Source organism: Sabethes cyaneus, chromosome 3, assembly GCF_943734655.1.
Source record: "Sabethes cyaneus chromosome 3, idSabCyanKW18_F2, whole genome shotgun sequence".
In the NCBI taxonomy this organism is placed as follows: domain Eukaryota; kingdom Metazoa; phylum Arthropoda; class Insecta; order Diptera; family Culicidae; genus Sabethes; species Sabethes cyaneus.
In genome coordinates, this window is record NC_071355.1 from 126,547,978 (window position 1) to 126,572,499 (window position 24,522).

Here is a 24,522-nt window from a genome sequence, read left to right on the forward strand (position 1 = left end):
GAATATGGTCACATAATTGCTGAGTCAGCAATCCAAAATATATCAGACTCTCCAAACGATCCGATTTGGGAGAATCTGCTTTTCTCACGTCAGCTATCAGCTTGCGGATTAAAAGCTCCGGTCTCCCGAAAACTTTCGCCAATGTATCGATTATCTTCGGAACGTTTTTCGGTAACAGCAATCAGCTGCGCACAGCGTCGAGAGCAGGTCCTCTAAGGCTATCCTGCAATCGAACCAAATTCTCCACGTCCGAAAATCCACAGGCCTCATTGGCGTTCTCAAAGGAACTAATAAAAAGAGGCCAACCGATAGGATCTCCCGAAAATATAGGGAGCTTTCTGGGCCACACTTGCCGAGCGGCGATCTGGTTTGCCGACGGCCCCAGCCCGTGTGCAGCTGCATATGTTTCCTGAGTAGTAGATTGTCGCTCTGGCGTGGAACAGTTCACAAATTTGCTACAATCAATCGAACACGGAGCATTTAGCTGAGAATATTGCATATCTTTAACCTTTTTTGATTCTTCGGTTACCGTGGGAAGTTGTTGATTTACCATCGTTACCACAACGGTGCGCGTTCCGGGACGCGGGGGCAACTTCGTGCCGCCTTCGTTAGATAAGCGATTGTTCAAGACGTTAGGGTGTCTCAGCGGCGTAGTCTATGGTTTTCGAAAAGGGTTGTGCCTCCAGGATTAGCCTTTGGGATCGCGCCGAGACTATTGGCATTTGAGAATATTACCCCCTTCGCCTTTAACAATTCTCGCTGTTGCACGATCCACGCTTGAGTCCTATTGGCATGACTAACCGCACTTTTGACACTACCATGACCTTCTGACGCCTCTTCTTCACGAATTAATGATTCCATAACCTCGTACCGCTTCCTCATATACTCTTGCTGTAAAGCCTGTTCTTCATCCAGTCGCAACAATTCCAATTTCACTGCAGTACGCCGCAACCGAGACGATTTCGATCCTGCTGTCTTTGTGGATTCTGGACGCTCAGGGACAGACCTGACCACTTTTGTACATAAATCACAATACCAGGCTCTATTCTCCACAGAATCATGCACTTGTGCGCATTGATAGTGGTACCATATACTGCATTTATCGCAAGCTACCATCCCGCGATCGACCGACGGAGATAAACCACATTTGCCGCATACGCAATAGGTGTCATTAAATCCAGCCGCCGTTGCCATTTCGCTGAGTGTTAAAATTCTTTGAGATTGTTCGGATTATTGAAACCTCTCTGTAGCGATTTTGGTGAAATACGCTCAAAGCTGCAATTTTTAATATAATGTTTGATAAATTAATATGATATTTTAGGTTAGAACGCATTGTTCTTACAATTTTAGTTTCCTCCTCAATAGATTAAACAATCTACTCTGATTAACCCTTTTGGTTACTGATGGCAGCCAAATACCTAATAATAATTAAATTTATATTTACAGATATTCATATTTCACTATAATAGATTTACCATATTGATTTGCTATATGATAATTATTTAATGCAACAAAATAACTGTACCACTAAACCGCATGTATCAACTGTATTAATCGCCTCTACCGAATGGAGTCGTTCCAAGTTTGCCAACTGCACTGGTTGACACTATAATGTAGTCAATGTTGGTATCCAATTGTAGCAAACTCAAAATGGTTTACGCCGGAGTTATACGGGGGGTAGTCCACCGAACACATGCAGTTTGGGTTCCGGAAAGGGAAGTCCACGGTGGATGCAATTCGGACAGTGATCGAGCGAGTCCAGAAGTCGTCCAAACAGAGGCGAAGAGGAGATCGTACTTGTGCCGTTGTAACGATCGACGTAAAAAACGCCTTTAACAGCGCCAGTTGGGAGGCCATTGCCGAATCGCTGCGTAGAATGCATGTCCCGGGATATCTATGCAGAATACTGAGGAGTTACTTCAGGAATCGGACGCTTGTTTACGAGACTGCCGAGGAGCGCAAGACGATGAACATTACGTCTGGAGTCCCACAAGGCTCCATCCCTGGCCCAACGCTCTGGAACGGGATGTACAACGGTGTACTGTCTCTGAAGCTGCCTAGAGGCACGGTGATCGTCGGCTTTGCAGATGACATCGTGCTATCGGTGACAGGCGAGTCACTGGAGGAGGTAGAAATGCTGGTGACAGAGGCGATTAGAACTATCGAGAACTGGATGCATGGTGCAAAGCTACAAATCGCCCACCATAAAACGAAGGTTCCGCTGGTTAGCAACTGTAAGGCTGTGCAACATGCAGTCGTCACCGTCGGAGAGCACATTATTACTTCAACGCGCGCGGTCAAGCAACTGGGAGTAATGATAGACGACCGGTTGAACTTCAACTGCCACGTCGACTATGCTTGCGAGAAGGCGGCGAAGGCTATCAATGCGATAGCCAGAATCATGCCGAATTGTTACGGGCCGAGTAGTAGTAAGCGGAGACTGCTGGCTAGTGTGCCATCATCGATACTGCGGTATGGAGGTCCAGCCTGGATCGCAGCACTACGATCGAAGCGGAATCGCGTGAAGCTGAATAGTACCTTCCGACTTATGGCTGTAAGAGTTGCCTGTGCATATAGAACAATATCGTCGGAGGCAGTATGTGTTATCGCTGGAATGATCCCCATCAGCATCATGCTCGTGGAAGATAACGACTGGTACGGACGAAGAAACATCAGAGGAGCGCGGAAGCTGGCGAGAAAAGAGTCGCTGAGCAAATGGCAGCAAGGGTGGGATAGGGCCGAGAATGGTAGATGGACGCACCGACTCATACCGGTTCTGTCAACCTGGTTCAACGCGATACGGAGCGCGGTAAAACCCTAGACTGGATTCATGTGTGGGGATGGGATTTATCCCGAAATAGTCCCAATACTGAGATCGGTCCTTGCTGAAAAAGGCATAGCAAAGAAACCCTGCGAGGGTGGCAGTGACGGAGTGCGCGTCATGTTGGAGGCCACTTTCTAATCGGTACACGTCTCGTCAGGTCAAGAAATCCCGCGAGAGTGGCTGTGACGGGGTGCACGTAATGACTGTCGGCACCTTCTAATCGGTACACGTCTCGATGAGTACTGCGAGCTAGCTGAGCAAATGACCAGCAACATTAGCCTGCGTTGATAACTGCAAAGTGCATGAGCACGGCATCCCATCGATATGTATGAAGGAGTAACGCTAGAAAGCGTGATACTTGGAAAAGTGCAAGAGCACAGCCTCCCCATGATGTAATACTTCATTGTGGTACCGAGGGGATCCAGGCAGAGGGCAAGGAAGAGGTTTTGGTGGGTGAGAGTCCCACATAACGTCCGGGTTGGCTCCGGATAAGAACATTAGTTTTCCGAAACCTTGTAAAAAACCCGAATTAATCCACCTAGCGGCGTCACCTAGCCTTTCTACTGCCACAATAATTATTCAATTTCTCCGGAACATCTATAATTAACTTGACTATATTTTTAAATATCCGTTCCGTATTCCTCAAAATCCTTATTTGCCAGTAAAATTCACAACGTATTGCGTACAACAATTATATTTTCTTTCCTTGGGTGCGTAAATACTTGTAAGCGTCATTTATGTTACTTGATGAACACCTTACTGAGTTTCATAATATTTACGTGATTTATAGAAACATAATGTAGACACAAAAACTAATTTTTGCAGACTTGAATATATACAGAAAATTAGAAATTAACTCTCTAACGGGTCTACAGGCGGCTTTAACTTTCGGGCTTCAGAGCCACATAAAACTTGTTTTGAATTGCAATATGAAATATGTGTTCATAGCAGATTTTTTGATATTTTGATATTAATACGCTTTTTTTTTTTTTTGTTAACACTGCTGTGACGCTCGTGTGTTTATTTTTCAGCTCCGTATTCAAAGTTGTTTACAGCCTGTTTTGTAGCTTTGATTGAGTTGAAAGTGTTATTACGGCTCATAGTGGATCTCTGCTTTAATCTGTTACTGGAAAATTTGTTTTACTTCGATTTAATTTACTTAATTTGTGAACTTGAGTGCCTTTGTTTTCTGTGCCTGCATAGACCATCTCCGTGTCTGTTCTACGCGCTATATTGTTAAAGTGACATCTTTGTGCAATCACTGTAACCGGCCAGTTGCCCGACCGACCGAACAAATAAACATCTTCTGCTGCTTTTTGTTTCTTCTCCTGCTTACACATAAGCCATGGATAAGTGCTGCTATGAGTGTACCCTGCCGATAAAAAATCTAAATCTAATAAAATGCTATTTGTGCGATAGCGTTGCACACATGAAATGCTTCGGTTGGGTTCCTGCGAATCTTGATTTCGTTAACAGTCAATCAAACTTATTATGGTTTTGTGCTGATTGCCTGAAATCGGTTGAACTACTGAAACACCAAACATCGCCTGACTTAAGTAATGCTGTGGTTTCCTCTGTGTCAAATGTTATCAGCAGCTGCATGAATGACATCAAGGATGAGCTTGCTCAAACTAATGCTTTTATAAAATCTGTATCTGATAAACTGACGTCCGCTGCAACGCCCGTGATTTCAACTAGCAATCGCACAAATAAACGTCCGAGAATTTCCTCTCCAGACGCTACACCGAAACAATCGATAATTAATAAAAAATTGTTTGGCGGCACTCGCTCAGCTGATAATGCTGTTGCTGTTGAAACGGTCCCAAAGCCAGCAGAAAAATTCTGGATATACCTCTCGCGCATTGCCCCGTTCGTCACCGAGACAGAAATAGCTACACTTGTTGAAACGTGCATGCCGGGCGCTCAACCGATTGTTAAAAAACTCATTAAAAAAGATGCTGATTTGAAGTCGTATGCGTTCGTGTCATTCAAAGTCGGCGTTGATTTGAATTTGAAGGAGCTTTCACTGAACCCGTCTACATGGCCAATAGGAGTTTATTTTCGTGCTTTTGAGGAGCGCAGTAGTGGGTCCCGGGATTTTTGGCTTCCCAGTGCAACCGAACTTGCACGAATCGATCGATCAACACCTGCTCAGTCATCTGTAGCCCCACGTCAGCCAGTTTAAACTTGATTAGTCATCCATCGGTGGACTGTGGGGGCCACCGGGCCCCCAATCCAGTTAAGTTAATGCCTTCTATGAATTTGCAAAAAGATCATTTTGTTTCCTTCTGCCATAGCTCATCATTCGGAGACACTGCTGCGCGTATTAATTTGCCCCCGACGAGTGTTCCTGCCTCGGAGCCTGTTCTATTGTTCTACCAAAATACAAGAGGCCTTCGTAGTAAAATCACCGAGTTCAGTCTGGCTGTGTCGGATTCACCGTACGATTGCATCGTTCTTACTGAAACATGGCTTGATTCACAAATCACCTCTAATCAGCTGTTCGGGGAGGACTATACCGTCTTTCGTGCTGATCGCAGCCCAGCCAATAGTAGCAAGTCGTGCGGCGGTGGAGTGCTCATTGCAGTTCGACGTTGTTTTTCGTCTGCTGTGTTATTCGATGCTACTGATGTTTCACTTGAGCAATTGTGGGTCACTGTCTCTACTGGAAATACAAAATTAGCGATTGGTGTCATCTACGTTCCACCTAATTTACGCAATGAAGTAGAGGTAATCGATCGGCATATCTCGTCAATTGCTAGAGTCAATGAGGCTCTCAACCAGCATGATGATCTACTGCTGTTTGGTGATTACAACCGCGCTGGCCTGTCTTGGAAGTTGCATGCAAGCAACAAATACTTAGTCGTCGATGACCAGTCTTCCAGTATAAATAATGGCAGTTCCTGTCTTTTAGATGGCGTTGCATTGAATGGTCTTTACCAGATCAATCCGGTGCACAATCACAATGGTCGGCTCTTGGACCTTATTTTCGCTAACCAGTCAGCACTGGTAGCCTGTACAGTAACTAATGCATTTGACGAGCTTAGCAATATTGACCCTCACCACCCTCCAGTTGTGGTTAGATATGACAAGCCTGTCGGTGCTTTGTTTTTTGACGAATTCGATCCCAATGCACTTGACTTCCGACGAGGCGATTTCGATGCAATTGAAGCGGCTCTTTATAATACTGATTGGTCTTTTTTGGCTGAGAGCTCTTCTGTCGATGATGCAGTTGCTGGTTTCACTAGCACTATTCAAGAGTTAATGTTACAACATATCCCTCGAGTTCGTCTACGCCGCAAACCCGCTTGGGGGAACCGGGAATTGAGTCATCTTAAACGTCGTAAAAATGTCTGCCTGCGTGCTTACCACACATCTAGAAGTGCGCGGAATCGTTATTTGTTCAAGTTGGCTTGTCAGAAATACAAAACCCTGAACAAAAATCTTTATCGCAACTACGTGCGCAATATTGAGCGTAACCTCCGCGGCAGCCCGAAGAATTTTTGGCGATTTGTTAATAGCAAACGGAAGGAAGATGGTTTGCCATGTACAATGTTTATGAATGATGAATCAGCCTCTACCACCGATAGCAAATGTGCTATGTTTGCTAAATATTTTATGAGTGTGTTCAACTCTGATTCAATTTCACTAGATAGTGTGGCCGAGGCTTTGTCTTTCGTTCCAAGAGATGAAATTTCAGTTGAATCTTTCTTGGTTACTGCTGAAAACGTAGCTTATGCAATTCGAAGTACAAAACAATCTTACTGCCCGGGACCTGATGGTATTCCTGCGGCTTTACTGAAAAAATGCTGCGACGCTCTGAAATCTCCAATAGCCATTATTTTCAACCTCTCTTTACAATGGCACATATTTCCTGAATGCTGGAAATCATCGTTTATGTTCCCTGTGTTCAAGAAAGGTGATAAGCATCGTGTGGAGCACTACCGTGGAATCACTTCATTGTGTGCTTGCTCCAAGATATTTGAAGCCACAGTCTATGACCATCTATTGTTTCATGTGAAGTCCTACATCTCCACTTCACAACATGGATTTTATCCTGGCCGATCAGTCTCAACCAACTTACTGGAGTTTACCTCGCTTTGTCTGCGTACAATGGAACAGGGCAATCAGATTGATGCCATTTACACTGATTTGAAAGCGGCTTTCGATCGAGTCAATCATGATATTTTGCTTGCAAAACTCGACAAATTAGGAGTGTCAACTAATTTGCTTTCATGGCTTAACTCATATCTACGCAATCGTAAAATCGCTATTAAATTGGGTCCCAGTCAGTCGAGATGGTTCCAGAATGGCTCTGGAGTTCCACAAGGTAGCATTTTAGGACCTTTGCTATTCTCGCTGTTCGTGAACGACGTCACTCGACTGTTGCCTCCTGGAACAAGACTGTGCTACGCTGATGATCTGAAAATTTATCTGCCAATTGAAACCACCACAGATTGTTTGCAGCTTCAGAAATTGATCGATTTGTTTGTGGAATGGTGCAACTCCAATCGTATGCTTATCAGCACTCAGAAATGTACCGTTATTAGCTTCACTCGTAAAAAACAGCCTCTAGTGTTCGATTACTGCATCAATGAAACGTCTCTACAGCGGAGTAACAACGTCACGGATCTAGGCGTTGTGCTAGATAGCCAGATGTCGTTCAGGCAACATTACACCTTTATTATTAACAAAGCGTATCGGCTGCTTGGTACTATCTTCCGAATCGGTAGAGATTTCTCGGATCCGGGCACACTACGTACTCTGTACTGCTCCTTAGTCCGTTCCGTTCTTGAGACTAGCTGTGCTGTTTGGGATCCTTATTATAATTATTGGATACTTCGCATTGAACGAATACAAAAACACTTCATACGGAAGATCTGCGGCAGGCTACCCTGGAGAAACCCTGATGCTCTTCCGCCATATGAGGATCTTTGTCTGCTAGTTGGGATTGCACCTCTTGAGCAACGACGGAAGGATATCATCGCCAAGACTGCTCATAAGATCCTGTTGGGTGCTCTTGACTGCCCTGCTGTTCTGTCGCAGCTTCAGCTATACTGTCCCCTTCGGCCTCAAAGGAACCAACAGTTCCTACGCGTCGATTCACACCGTACTAACTATGGGCTTCATGAACCAGTTCGTCGTATGGCTTTGGAGTACAATCGTCGCGGAAATAGCATGGACTTTTAGCTACTTTTATGGTGCAGTTTTTAAAATGTTGGTTTGTGTATTTAAGTTATTTCACTGATTTTGTACTATGTATGTTTATTGTATATCGATGTAAAAGACACTGGGTTTTTGTGCCACTTTGAGTAAGAGTATGTAACTTACTCAAGGTGGCTTTTCCCAGTCCAATATAATTTCATTAAGACGTAAAGTCGGATGAATTCAATTCAATAAATAATAAATAATAATAATAATAATAATACCATGCGTTCAAAAGTTAGCATCTTTGAAAAACAAGAGCTCAGAAAAATGATTATTATACTTCGCTTTTGAAGAAAAAGTATCTACAACAAAATTATTAATATCAAAATTTTACTATTAGTTTGCTTGGCTTCAATTTTGCAATATATCTGAATTGGAAAAAATAACTGAATAGAGCATTAGATATGAAAAAGAGAAATGGAACTATTTCTTAGCTAGCGCTCCTTCAGATAATTATTTTTGCATGAAAATCAAAACTTAAGCTTCTTTTGAATGTACTTTCATGAAAAGATAATCATTACCTTGATCGCATCGTTATTATAATGTATCCCGTTAGAGGATTAGGAAAACAAGATGAGGTCGAAAAATCGTGCAAAAGCTGCGCCAGAATGGGAAATATGATCGATATGATTTCCAGTGCTTGTCAATTCGAGTTATTTATTGAAATATGATACATGACATAAGATTTCTGTCTTTTAAAGTGTCACTAACGAAAACATATCGTACAAAATTACTACCGTACAATATTTTCCTCCTATTTTTCATATAAAATTTCTAAGCTCTAATATCAATTGATTGGAAAGAGCATCTATTGATGCGCAAAATTGTTTGAAGTTTATTTGGAAAAATCAACTCACTAGTATTTTTAATCCCATGCACCACTATACTATGCTTAAATTAACTGCTTTTCGTCGCCTTTTGTTTTTCTTGTACAATTGTGAGTAACCGCAAGTGAAGAAAATGACAATTGAAATCTGAAATCAAAGAAAAGATAAAACTTTCCGATTGAATCCCACTACAGTGGGATTTCGAATTTGGCATGGTTCGGTTTTGGCATGGTTCGATTCTGGCAACAAAGATAGCCGTTGTTGGCAACACAAAATATTTTACTTCCAAAAGTATGCAAATATCAGTCAGTTTCCGCATTACTTTAAATAACGAAAAATCATTGGCCTAAGTGTGTTCATAAAAAAAAGTTTGCGGGAATGTTTCGAACAAAAATATTTTTATTGCCGTAGGACTACGTCTTACCGTAGGTCGCAAAAAACTTAATTGCACCGCACGGATAGCTCTTGGCGGATTTTGTGAACATAAAAAGGTTGTAATCGTTGATTAATAACATTTAGTCAATGTTTTTTGCCTTTCTACTATATAAATATATAGTATAAAGGTATAGAAATCACTTGGAAAACCGGAAATGGAAAGAAGGTTCTGCGGGCCGAATGTCATATACCATTCGACTCAGTTTCGAAAACTGAGCATTTTCTGTGTGTGTGTGTGTGTGTGTGTGTGTGTGTGCGTGTGTGTGTGTGCGTGTGTGTGTGCGTGTGTGTGCGTGTGTGTGTGTGTGTGTGTGTGTGTGTGTGTGTGTGTGTGTGTGTGTGTGTGTGTGTGTATGTATGTATGTGTGTGTGTGTATGTATGTGTGTGTATGTATGTGTGTGTGTATGTATGTGTGTGTATGTAGGTGTGTGTGTATGTGACGCTTTTAATCTCACTCACTTTTCTCGGAGATGGCTGGACCGATTTTAATGTTTTTAGTGTCAAATGGAAGGTCTAGGTGTCCCATAGGTCAATATTTCATATTGATCGGACTTCTAGTTCAAAAGTTATGTATCAAAATACGAAATATATGGGACTTCATTATCTCATAGGTCCCACAATCGATTTGAACAAAATTAATTGCATATGAAAGGGGAGCCTTGCAAACCCTTAACTTCCAAATTTCATGACGATTGGACTTGTAGTTTGAAAGTTACATAAAGAAATGTGAAAAAACAGTATTTAAAACATATTTTTGTAGCATCAATTCAATGAAAAACATCACACATTTTATTATTATTTGAAAATTACTGCTGAGATCTATCAAACGAAACCGAGTTATTTAAAATCGGACGGTTCATTCCAAAGTTATTCAAACTTTAACATTTGAGCCCCGTATATTAAACCGTTAAAACGTGTGAAATCAAAACATATCAATCAAATGTTGATTGTATTCAATGTGTGTAATGCATATATGTATGTATGTATGTATGTATGTATGTATGTATGTATGTATGAATGAATGTATGTGTGTATGTATGTATGTACGTGTGTATGTGATGACAATTTGCAATTTTTAAATTTGCGTTGAAATTCAAGAAAAGTGAGAATTATGTCAATTGTCTGAAGTTATTGAAGCCTCTTAGTGGAATACGAACTCTGAAGTTAAAGAAAAGAAAAAACTTTTACCGACTAAATTCCACTATTTAATATTTATTCGCGACAGATACGTATACGCTTTGAAATAAGACACTGATGAAGCCTGCACTTCGTAAGTGAACTACGTATCTGTTGCAAATAAATATTAAATAGTGGGATTCAATCGAAAAGTTTTTTCTTTTCTTTGATTTCAGAATTCAATTGTCATTTTCTGCACTTGCTGTTGCTCACAATTGTACAAGAAAAGCAAAAAGCGATGAAAAGCAGCTAATTTAAGCATGTAGGTATAGTGGTAATAGGATTAAAAATACTAGTAAGTTGATTTTTCCAAATAAATTTATACAAATTTCAAACAAATTCTGCGCATCAATAGATGCTCTTTTCAATCAATAGATACTAGGTGTTTAGCAGATTGCCTACAGGAGAGTGAACCATAACTATCAATTCTCAATGGTAAAATTTGTGTACAATTGTGCGACAGATAAGTTTTCAATAGAAAATATGTGATCAGGTTTTTAGAGAAATGAGTGTCATTTCAGGATAACTTTTGTTGAACAAGTCTCTATGGTATATACCAGCAACGTTAAATTAAACTTCCAATACATATCCTTGAAGTTTAAGTCGAATTAACTTTATAAATCTACAAAAACCTTTCTTAAACCGCCTAAGGAAAAAATATTTACCCTGAAATAAGAGGCAGGTTTGATTAGGAATGAAGTTTTACGAATATTTTATTTTGAATGAGATAGATACCTTATGTTTGATAAATTTATATCCCACAAGCATTTATTGAAGCATATACCTCAATAAACAAGAAAAAAGAAATGACATTGTGCTTAGCTACGCGACTAATGGAGCGTCTACGCTATATATATTTAGGAAGTAAAAAAATTCGATGTTTAGAAAATTATTTTAAAGTTTATCTATTTAAAGTAAAAAAACCTTTAAGAAGAGATCGCAGTAAACAGCGCGTGTGGACGGCAGCAAAATTTTTCGCTGTCAAAATTTTTCTTACAGTTTGTAAAACAATATTTAATAAAACGAATTATCGGTTCCGTACGAATTGGGAAGTTGGAAATAATCAAGCAGATTAGTTGTTAAAATAACAGATTAGTTTTTCGGCCAGCGAAAGCAGATATAGAATTAGCATGTGCCTTGAAGATAGTGACAAACAAGTTACATGTTTGGATGCAGACGGAATTACTGGAGGCAACTGTTACTGGAAGCGGTCCGAATTTACGCTTGTGCATACGGTAGTGACTTTTGCGGTTTATGAAGTTCTGCTCCGGAGGCACCCAAAACCTAGCTTTCGAATAGGACTTTAAACTGTTTCAAGTTTAATCGAAAATGCTGTTCAATGGCGGGATTTAATGGAATGGACGAAGAAACAAATGCCGGTGAGGTCGTTTCATAACTTCACTCGTTTATCTATTTGATTTTCCTGCATTCATATATTTTATTATTTTTAAATTTTATTCTATTACTAAGTAATTAAAATGATGCCGGGTAGACGGAATTTTTCAATTTTCAGAGAGCGAAAAAAAGGCGCTATAACCTTGGCCTATTGCAGCCAAACTATGGTTAATGCCATAAGTTCATCCCCGAGGGTCCGGAGTGTTACTTAACCTTTATTAGCAAAGATACTCCCAACGACTACAATTTGTAATCTGTAAATTAATCAATATCTTCAAGGGAAGCGTTTGGTACGGGAGGTCTACGCTTTCTTCCTTCCCCTTGATTTCAATGAGTTAAATGGAATTAAGTATCATTTTTAATTCCACTTAATTCTTTGGAATTCTCTCTGCGGTACATGCTGCGCAGTTGGCCTAGCCGTTGACAAGAAAAATGACCAATTTAAGCAATCGGCATTTTCCAGGATGCCTTCAAGTATTGGCTGCGTTAGTGTGAGATAAGATAAGATAAGATAATCATTTTGTTGTAGATTTCCTTTTTCTTCAAAAGCGAAGTATAATAATCATTTTTCTGAACTCTTGTTTTTCAAAGATGCTAACTTTTGAATGCATGGTATTAATATCAAAATATCAAAAATCTGCTATAAACACATATTTCATATTGTCAATTCAAAACAAGTTTCGTGGCTCTGAAGCCCGAAAGTTAAGGGCATCTGTAGACCCGTTAGAGGGTTAATTTCTAATTTTCTATATATATTCATTGAAGTCTGCAAAAATTATCTTTTGTGTCTACATTATTTTTCTATAAATCACGTAAATATTATAAAACTAAATAAGGTGTTCATCAAGTAGTATAAATGACGCTTACAAGTATTTACGCACCCAAGGAAAGAAAATATAATTGCTCTACGCAATACGTTGTGAATTTTACTGGCAAATGAAAATATAGTCAAGTTAATTATAGATGTACCTGGGAAATTAAATAATGATTATTGAGGCAGTAGAAAGGCTAAGTCACGCCGCTAGGTCGATTAATTCGGGTTTTTCATTGAATTGATGCTTATATGATACAAAAATATGTTTTAAATACTATTTTTTCACATTTCTTTATGTAACTTTCAAACTACAAGTCCAATCGTCATGAAATTTGGAAGTTAAGGGTTTGCAAGGCTCCCCTTTCATATGCAATCAATTTTGTTCAAATCGGTTGAGGGACCTATGAGATAATGAAGTCCCGTATTTTTCGTATTTTTATACATAACTTTTGAACTAAAAGTCCGATCAACATGAAATTCCAATGGGACACCTAGACCTTCCATTTGACACTAAGAACTTTAAAATCGATCCAGCCATCTCCGAGAAAAGTCAGTGAGATTAAAAGCGTCACATACACACAAACACACACATACACACACACACACACACACACACACACACACACACACACACACACACACACACACACACACACACACACACACACACACACACACACACACACACACACACACACACACACACACACACACACACACACACACACACACACACACACACACACACACACACACACACACACACACAGAAAACGCTAAGTTTTCGAAACTGAGTCGAGTGGTATATGACATTCGGCCCGCAGGACCTTCTTTCCATTTCCGGTTTTCCGAGTGATTTCTATACCTTTATACTATATATTTATATAGTAGAAAGGCAAAAAGCTATAGAGCCAAACTCTTACGGACACCCTTAAAAACATGTTTTTCGATCCAGCTCTTTAATAACGCCTCATATGGCTTTCAAATATTCTAAGAAATTGGTAATCGAATTTAATTGCACATTTTTGTTGAAAATAGTAGAGCTCTATCTTATTCTCTTTAGAAGCTATCACTGTTTTTTTTACATATACATTTTAAAGGAGTGTATCACGGGGAAGAGCATCTAATCTCATTTGTTTTTTGTGAATCACGGTAAAGTTGAGGGAATTGACGCCGATGAAAGACGAGTCTCCAACGAGGAACTCGTAGCTACCGCGAAAAATATAAAAGTTAGGAAAGCGCCTGGCCCAGATGGAATCCCCAATGTAGCGCTGAAAGCGGCACTGCAGGGATTTCCAGACATGTTTAGATCGGCTTTAAAAAATGTCTGGAGGAAGGCTGCTTTCCAGATTCATGGAAGACACAGAAGTTAGTACTCCTACCGAAACCAGGAAAGTCCCCGGGAGATCCAGGTGCTTACAGACCCATCTGTCTGCTGGACACACTCGGTAAACTCTTGGAGAGAATCATTCTCAACCGGCTTCAAGATACACGGAGAGCGACCATGGACTGTCAGAGAGGCAATTCGGGTTCAGGAAAGGAAAGTGTACGGTAGACGCCATACGCACAGTGATCGAAAGAGCTGAGAAGGCAACTAAGCAGAAGAGAAGAGGAAATCGACACGGTTACCACGGGGGTTCCACAAGGCTCACTTCTCGGCCATTCGCTCTGGAATGGCACTATAAGATGGCAGTCCCATCGCGACACTCGGTAGTGTTGCCCCAGTATGGCTACACACCTAAATTAAATTACACCACTTACAAAATTCAAGCTAATTCGGAGCGGAATATTCGGCATTGACCTAGGCGACGGAACAAGGACGACGAATGGAGACTCGGTACTTGGAACTGCAGATCGCTAAATTTCGCAGGTTGCGAGCGGGTGTTGATTGAACAGCTTGAACCCCGCAAACTCGGCGTCGTAGCTCTGCAGGAAATCTGTCGCAAAGGAGAGAAGGTATGGAAGATCCGTGGCGGAAAGGCCCAGTTTTGCCGGATCGGTGGCACTACCAACAAACTGGGAAAGGGCTTTGTAGTGCTGGACGGAATGCAGGATCGCGTGATAGATTGGTAGGCGATCAACGAGAGAATGTATGTATTGAGGACAAAGGGCCGTTTCTTCAATTATAGTATCATTTACGTGCACTGCCCGCACAAAGGTAGACCCGACGATGACAAAAAAGCGTTCTACGCGAGGCTGGAGGCAACGTACAACAGCTGCTCGTCACGGGGCATCAAGATTGTCATCGGGGATATGAACGCCCAGGTCGGTAGGGAAGAAATGTATAGACCGGTGGTAGGACCTCATAGCCTGCACACCGACACGAACGATAACGGCCAACGACGTATAAACTTCGCAGCTTCCCGAGGCCTGGTGATCCGAAGCACCTTTTTCCCGTGCAAGGATATCCACAAAGCCACCTGGAGATCACCTGATCAACGTACAATGAACCAAATTGACCACATTCTCATAGAGGGCCGGTTTTTCTCTAGCATCACGAACGTACGCTCCCGACAGGGTGCGGATATTGATTTTGACCATTACCTAGTAGCAGTACATGTGCGCTCAAAGCTGTCCACCGTATACCGGACACGTCAAAGCCGCCCTCCTCGACTGAACATCAGGCAGCTAGATAACCCGAAAACTGCCGAGAACTACGCGCGAATACTGAATGAGGCACTGCCTTCTTCCGAGGAGGTAGGTGCTTCAAACCTCGAAGACGGTTAGGACAGAATACGCTCTGTCATCGGAGAGGCTGCTACCGCGGCACTAGGTATTAAGTCTCGGAGTACACAAAACGATTGGTTTGATGGGGAATGCCAACAAGCGGTGGAGGGGAAAAAACTTCTTGGAAAAATTATCTAAGTAATGCCACTAGAGAGAACCTGGCCAAATACCGACGAGCTAGGAACCAGTTGACCACGATCCTGAGGAGGAAAAAGCGGCAAAAGGAGGACAGAGATCGTGAAAAATTAGAACAACTATTCCGAGCTAATGACACGCGCAAGTTTTACGAGAAAGTGAATCAAACTCGGAAGGGCTACACATCGAGACCTGACATGTGTAGGGACGAGGGAGGGAATCTAATCACAAACGAGCGCGAGGTGGTCGACAGATGAAAGCAGTTCTTCGATGAACACCTCCAAATTAACCTAGGAGCACCCATGGAAGATAGTAATGTCCTAGCACCTGATCTCCAAGAAGTCAAACGAGAAATCAGACTGTTGAAGACCAATAAAGCCGCTGGGTCCTTCCCAGCCCGGCAGAGCTTTAAAAACATGGTGGAGAAACGTTAGCAAAGGCTCTACACTGGGTTATTTAGAGGATTTGGAAGGAGGAAAAGCTACCGGAGGAATGGATGGAAGGAGTGGTTTGTCCCATTTACAAAAAGGGTGATCGGCTAAACTGCTGCAACTATCGCGGTATTACGCTGGTAAACGCCGCCTACAAGGTACTCTCCTAGATCCTGTTAGGCCGGTTGTCACCGATAGCACAAGGTTTCGTAGGGAATTATCAGGCAGGTTTCATGGGAGCTCGCGCAACTACGGTCCCAATTTTTACTATCCGACAGATCTTGCAGAAATTTCGGGAGTACAACGTGCCTACGCATCACATCTTTATTGATCTCAAAGCAGCATGCGATACAGTCGATCGAGACAAGCTATGGCAGATGATGCACGAACACGGTTTTCCGGACAAACTGACGCGACTGATGAGAGCTACGCTGAATCGAGTGATGTGTTTCGTACGCATCTCTGGGACACTCTCGAGTCCCTTCGAGACGCGGCGAGGGTTGAGACAAGGTGACGGTTTATCCTGCATGCTGTTCAACATCGCTCTTGAGGGGGTGATCCGACGAGCGGGCATCGAAACGAGAGGCACGATTTTTACCAAGGGTAGCCAACTTCTAGGCTTTGCAGATGACTTCGATATCGTAACCAGGAACTTTGTGCCGGCGGAAGCAATCTACGCCAGACTGAAAGCGGAGTCTGGGAGAATTGGGCCAAAAATAAATGCGTCGAAGACCAAATACATGAAAGGAAGAGGCTCAAAGGTAACAAACGCGCGTCTCCCATGGACGGTAACCGTTGACGGCGACGAACTAGAAGTGGTAGAGGAGTACGTGTATTTGGGATCGCTGGTGACCGCGGACAACAACACTAGTAAGGAGATCCAGCGGCGCATCCAAGCGGGAAATCGGGCCTACTTTGCTAGGCTTCGATCAGGAAGCATACGCCGCCGCACGGAGCTAACAATGTACAAAACCCTTATTAGACCGGTAGTTCTTTATGGACTTGAAGCCGTGACGCTGCTCACGGAGGACATACGCGCCCGTGCCGTGTTCGAGCGGAAAGTGCTGCGGACGATATTTGGCGGCGTACAAATTGAAAGCGGAGAGTGGCGGAGGCGTATAAATCACGAGCTACAGGCACTGCTTGGGGAGACTCCCATCGTACATTTAGCGAAAGTTAGCAGGCTACGGTGGGCCGGACTCGTCGTAAGGATGCCGGACGACGAAAATAGTCCGCTTCAACAACCCCACCGGCACCAGGAACAGCAGGGCCCAATGTGCTCGATGGCTCGACCAGGTCGAAAGCGATTCGCGATTTCTGAGACGACTAGGAAATTGGCGACGAGTGGCCCAAGACCGAGTTGAATGGAGTCGAGTGCTTAAACAGCACGAGCCACCCCGGCTTTATGCAGAACACACACACACACACACACACACACACACACACACACACACACACACACACACACACACACACACACACACACACACACACACACTCACACACACACACACACACACACACACACACACACTCACACACACACACACACACTCACACACACACACTCACACACACACACTCACACACACACACTCACACACACACACTCACACACACACACTCACACACACACACTCACACACACACACTCACACACACACACACGCGCACTCTCTCTCTCTCACACACACGCACACACACACACACACACGCACACACACACACACGCACACACACACACACACACACACACACACACACACAGAGAGAAAATGCTGTTTTCGAAACTGAGTCGAATGGTACCTGACATTCGGCCTGCAGGACCTTCTTTCCATTCCAGGTTTTCCGAGTGATTACTATACCTTTATACTTTTTCATGTCCATACTGAAAAAACATATGCGATTCACGGCAGTGTAGACGACATAATTATCTATTTTAAAAAATATTATCGATTTCTGCGACGGCCCATTTTTTCTGGATGAATAATAAAGATTTTTCATACTGCAAATTTAGGACGTAAAACGAGAACACGTTAATTCAAATTTCGGACGTAAAAAGAAATCACGCAAAATGGATGGACGTAAAACGAGATTCTAGTGCATGTCTGTTTTTGTAGAAATTATGATTCTTTGAATTTGATCAAAATTTTTTCTGTCCCGATCATTTTATCTAACCCCTGTATATTGAATGATTTGTTAAAATCTGTAATTAAATTATACAACCTTGCAATCCAACCCGTTTTCTTTCGATAGACCAGCTTGAGACGCCGATTGTCCTGATTTTTGTTGTTGTATCTATAAAAAAATTACAAAAAAAAGATTAGTTGCAACGAAAAATCTGACAAAGGAAGAAAGTTTATTTTAGGTTTGCTTGTTTACATAAACAACGTCTTCCGGCATTATTTTTGGACTGAATTATCATGTTTTTTATATATAGAGACTTTGGCTATTTTGGCATTCGCCTCTGAATTAAGGTACCCCGGGGCAAGTGGGAATACGGGGTAAGTGGGAACGGAGCTCATAACTCTCTTCAACTTCATTTTCTCCAACTGAACCTTTCTAGAAATGAAAGATACAACTCAAACGCATGTATTAAAATTATAGATTATTTATAACAGGCATTTCAAACAACAAAATTAGACTTTAAATTTGAGCGTTATTTTCAATTTGCGTTGTAAGTCCGACGCACCTTTCTAGAAATGATATTTTGGCCACAAGCTTTACGTAAAAGTACATGTTTTTCTGGCAGTAGATAAACATAACGACTGTATTGACAAATTATACCCGAAAACTAGTTGTTTAATTTGAAAAATTGCATTAAAAGAATGGGTTGAAATAAGGTCGGGACTTCGAAGCACCCGGGGCAAGTGGGACCTATTAAAAATAAAGTGTTTCAGCACAAAACTTCCTGTCTTAATACATTTTTTAGATGTACTACCAAACATTTTTAGTTCAATTACATAATATTTGTATCAGTAAAGCTTTAAAATAAAACCGAAAAGGACTAAACCAAGTGGCCCCAAAAAAGAAACCCTCATGCACAGCTTATGAGGGAACAAACAGTTTGGTCACATTTTGGTTACACCTAAACGATGTTAATTGAATTTGGAAAGGCAAATTTGACATAATTAAAGAAATCTGCAACTGGAATTGAAACAATAAAGTGTTGTGGTTATTATAGCGTAACTATCTCTTATGCGTAGCTCTACCGAATTGGGCATGGTAGAACAAACAGATCATAATCGTATTTTTGAGCTATTAAACAATGGTTAATGCTAAATTACGTCTCGCAAGAATTGGATGCAACGACCTATTCAACTACATGTCATTACAATAATGCTTTACAACGTAATTGCACACAATCTGTGTTTTATATAAATTATAAAGTCGCCCGTTGTGATCTGATTTTGTTACGCTATTTTTGGACGAACCTTTCGTGCAAATATTGTTTTTGATTACTTCTTGCAATGCTTCAGCATTTCTGTATACTAACTTACACAATTTATTATTATTTCATGCTTTTTAATCAAATTTGAATATAGGTCCCCCCCGGTAAATGGGGCAAGTGGGACCCATCGCCATAATTTTGAAAATTCTCCTCCAGATTCATTTCATGTAAATTTATAGACCTTTTTCGTAATTATTCCTTCGAAGTGATACCACTGAAGAGTTTCTGTGCTGAAAGAATTTTGAAATAATCATAGGTATAGAAAACACAGTGGAATAAACCCAAACTATGCATTTTTTAGGTCCCACTTGCCCCGGTGTACCTTATCATGTTAAAAAAAACCACTTAATCCACCTGGTGGTGGAACCTTTCTTAAACCATCTTTCTCATTATCTGAAATACAAATCAATTTACTATTTATTGCCAGTTGACGTATATGCCTATAAAAACCCGATTTAATCCACCTAGTGGTGAAAGAACCTTTGTTATACGGTCTTCATCTACGTTAACGTTGCGTAGTGCGTTTGTTTACATGATTTTTTAGGAAATTGAAAAAGTTTTCAAAATTTGAACAAAATAGGAGCACTCATGAATTTTGATAGATCCATTTTTCATGAAATTGCTGAGTAAGGATAAGTAAGTTGTTACTAATTTGAGTAAATGCAAGTAAAAATAAGTTGTAAGAGGAAATATTATTCTTTAATATATACATTGTCTAGTAAAGGTCTAGTTTATAGGTTTTGAACTATGCATAATTTCCTGTAATGCCATTCTATTTGATTCAAAAAAGTTTTCATCAATTTTTATTAACCTTCGGTTACTCACGGTGTTGTATTTTCTACAACACGTGTAGGTTTTAGAATGCCATATTGATATAAAGTTACAAATCGATGTTTAACCAACGTATATTCTTCAATAAACTTGTTATGAGCAAAATGCCATAATTATTCAATGCATTAATACTTTAAACTGTTGGCAAAATAGATCAGCAAAAACTGACATCACAGAAAAGAAGCAATCAGTATGTGAGGTGTACCGCAATCGGCCCCAACTGGAATTTTCTCTCGTTTCTCCATATGGAAAAATGGTGTCTGTATGCAACAAAACTATCAGCAAATGTAAAATGTTTTAAATGAATCCGTCTGTCGATAATCGAGTAATTCGGGGTCAAAATTAGAATATTTTTAAAATCAAAGTTCTGCAGTTCCTAAACAAGCAATCATAGAGGTATACTATATTCAGCAAAGTTGTGTATTTTTACTATTTGTACAACATGAAAAAGTCATACCACAATTACAAAACGAACCCATTTTAGCTGGTAAAACAATTGTAAAAACAAATTCATATAAAATAAATAAGATTTTTTTCTCTTCGCTGAAGAGATAGAAGGTTACTGTCTTCAGCAAAGTTTGTTGTAATAATATGCTCTTAAACTTTACAGAACACATCAATGTGTTATATTGAAACTGAAGAAAAATATTTTTTTATTTCACTTTTAGGTGGATTAATAAAAATTTAAATTTTACCAGACGATAGAACCTGCAATTTCAAGAAACTATTCCGAAGGTGCGATAAACCTAAAACCAGGTTTTCCTAGTCAAAACTCTAATGCGCACGTTTTGCCTTTCTACTATATAAATATATAGTATAAAGGTATAGAAATCACTCGGAAAACCGGAAATGGAAAGAAGGTCCTGCGGGCCGAATGTCATCATATACCTTTCGACTTAGTCTCGAAAACTGAGCATTTTCTGTGTGTGTGTGTGTGTGTGTGTGTGTGTGTGTGTGTGTGTGTGTGTGTGTGTGTGTGTGTGTGTGTGTGTGTGTGTGTGTGTATGTGTGTGTGTGTATGTGTGTGTGTGTATGTGTGTGTATGTGTGTGTGTGTATGTGTGTGTGTGTATGTGTGTGTGTGTATGTGTGTGTGTGTGTGTGTGTGCGCGCGTGTGTATGTGACTTCATTATCTCATAGGTCCCTCAACCGATTTGAACAAAATTGATTGCATATGAAAGAGGAGCCTAGCAAACCCTTAACTTCCAAATTTCATGACGATTGGACTTGTAGTTTGAAAGTTACATAAAGAAATGTGAAAAAATAGTATTTAAAACATATTTTTGAAACATATAAACATTAATTCAATGAAAAACATCACACATTTTATTATTATTTGAAAATTACTGCTGAGACCTATCAAACGAAACCGAGTTATTTAAAATCGGACGGTTCATTCAAAAGTTATTCAAACTTTAACACTTAAGCACCGTATATTAAACCGTTAAAACGTGTGAAATCAAAACATATCAATCAAATGTTGATTGTATTCAATGTGTGTGATGTATGTATGTATGTATGTATGTATGTATGTATGTATGTATGTATGTATGTATGTATGTATGTATGTATGTATTTATGTATGTATGTATGTATGTATGTATGTATGTATGTATGTATGTATGTATGTATGTATGTATGTATGTATGTATGTACGTGTGTATGTGATGACAATTTGCAATTTTTAAATTTGCATTGAAATTCAAGAAAAGTGAGAAACATGTCAATTGTCTGAAGTTTTTGAAGCCTCTTAGTGGAATACGAATTCTGAAATTAAAGAAAAGAAAAAACTTTTACCGACTAAATTCCACTATTTAATATTCATTCGCGACAGATACGTATACGCTTTGAAATAAGACACTGATGAAGCCTGCACGTCGTAGGCGAACTACGTATCTGTTGCAAATAAATATTAAATAGTGGGATTCAATCGAAAAGTTTTTTCTTTCTTGGCAAAGAAAAGCAGTTAATTTAAGCATGTAGGTATAGTGGTGTATAGGATTAAAGTGTGTTGATTTTACCAAATAAATTTATACAAATTTCAAACAAATTTTGCGCATCAATAGATGCTCTTTTCAATCATTAGATATTAGAGTGTACCATCCGTACTCTACCCTAGCCATGCACAACATCATGTAAATAAATATTATGCAACAAGCAAAACAAAACAGACAACTCCGATCGTATTGAGACACACGGCGGGCACCGAACGCAAGCACCAGCGCCATGCATACACTTCACAAGTGCACGCATTTTGCTGAGCTGGCTCTCCGACCTGTCGGTGGCCTATATGACTCGGTGTAAAGTTTCAAATTACAATTTCAGAACCAAATGTATCGAACAAAGAATCTTTCTGTCCCAGTAGTCTATCTCTTTTTAGCTTTAAGAGTACATTTAGAATAGGGAAAATATCGATATGCATTACCGATATTTTCCACCAAAATTTAGCTATAAAAGCAAACCCTTCGGATAATAAAACAAGCCATTTCGACTTCAGACTTTGTCCATTCAATGCGACCCCAATCGGGCTATCGCCAACTGAAGAACTAAGTCCCTCAAGCAACCCCGAGATCCGTTGATCTACCACGGGCTATTGCTAAAGTCAAATAGCTAAAGTAAACCTCGATAAACCGTCCGCGTCGATAAACGTAAAACAAGTAATGAACAGTGATGTTATAAGAGCTTAGAAATGTTATATGAAAAATAGGAAGTAAACAGTGCACGGTAGTAATTTTGTAAGATTTGTTTTCGTTAGTGACATTTTAAAGGACAGATGTCTTATGTCATGTATCATGTTTTAATAAATAAATCCAAAATGACAAGCGCTGGAAATCATGTCGATCATACTTTTCATTCTCAAGCATGTTTATGGCGCAGCTTTTGCACTATTTTTCGACCTCATCTAGTTTTCCTTACACTCTAACATTGTAAAAACGATGCGATCAAGCTAATGACTATCTTTTCATGAAATCAAAACTTGAGCTTCTTTTGAATGTACAAAAGAAGCTCAAGTTTTGATTTTTATGCAAAAATAATTATCTGAATTAATAATTACCAGCTAAGAAATTTCTCTTTTTCATATCTAATGCTCTATTCAGTTATTTTTTCTAATTCAGATATGTTGCAAAATTGAAGCCAAGCAAACTAATAGTAAAATTTTCAGATTAATCATTTTGATGTAGATATCCTTTTTCTTCAAAAGCGAGGTATAATAATAATTTTTCTGAACTCTTGTTTTTCAAAGATGCTAACTTTTGAACGCATGGTATTAATATCAAAATATCAAAACATCTGCTATGAACACATATTTCATATTGTCAGTTCAAAACAAAACAGTCTAAGTTAGTTAGATATTGATGAAGGTCACACGTCGAGACCGAAATACGTATTTATCAATAAAACATAGTAGTAGAAATAAAGGATATAAATAACTTTTTATTTTACTTCTTTTTCATCATTTCAAAACAAGTTTCGTATGTGGCTCTGAAGCCTGAAAGTTAAGGCCGTCTGTAGACCCGTTAGAGGGTTAATTTCTAATTTTCTATATATATTCATTCAAGTTTGCAAAAATTATCTTTTGTGTTAACATTATTTTTCTATAAATCACGTAAATATTATAAAACTAAATAAGGTGTTCATCAAATAACATAAATGACGCTTACAAGTATTTACGCACCGAAGGAAAGAAAATATAATTATTCTACGCAATACGTTATGAATTTTACTGGCAAATAAGGATGTCGAGGAATACGGAACGGATATTCAAGAAAATAGTCAAGTTAATTATAGATGTTTCTGAGAAATTAAATAATGATTATTGTGGCAGTAGAAAGGCTAGGTCACGCCGCTAGGTGGATTAATTCGGGTTTGTTACATATAAGCATTAATTCATTGCAAACCCTCACACATTTTATTATTATTTGAAAATTACTGTTGAGATCTATCAAACGAAACCAAGTTATTGAAAATCGGACGGTTCATTCAAGTTATTCAAACTTTAACGCTTAAGCACTATATACCGTTAAAATGTGTAAAATCAAAACATATCAATCAAATGTTGATTGTATTCAATGTGTGTGATGTATGAATGAATGACTGTATGTATGTATGTATGTACGTATGTATGTATGTATGTACGTATGTAGTATGTATGTATGTATGTATGTTTTTTTGTATTGTTTATGCAGGGAGAAAATCTTCATAGACAGCACCTTCGCGGTGCCGAATAGGATTCACATGGTGCCAACATGCGCCTACCTACTAAAAA

General features: G+C 39.8%; 1 protein-coding gene across 4 annotated transcripts in view; it reads right to left on the bottom strand.

The window, feature by feature from the left end:
* LOC128741441 (liprin-alpha-1) overlaps window positions 1-24,522 on the bottom strand; it is a 1,114,069-nt gene that overhangs the window by 851,386 nt on the left and 238,161 nt on the right. For all 4 annotated transcript variants that reach the window (XM_053837258.1, XM_053837259.1, XM_053837257.1 and 1 more), the window contains exon 5: window positions 18,200-18,271. In XM_053837258.1, coding sequence (XP_053693233.1) covers window positions 18,200-18,271 — 72 coding nt within the window. The remainder of the gene's footprint in view (window positions 1-18,199; window positions 18,272-24,522) is intronic.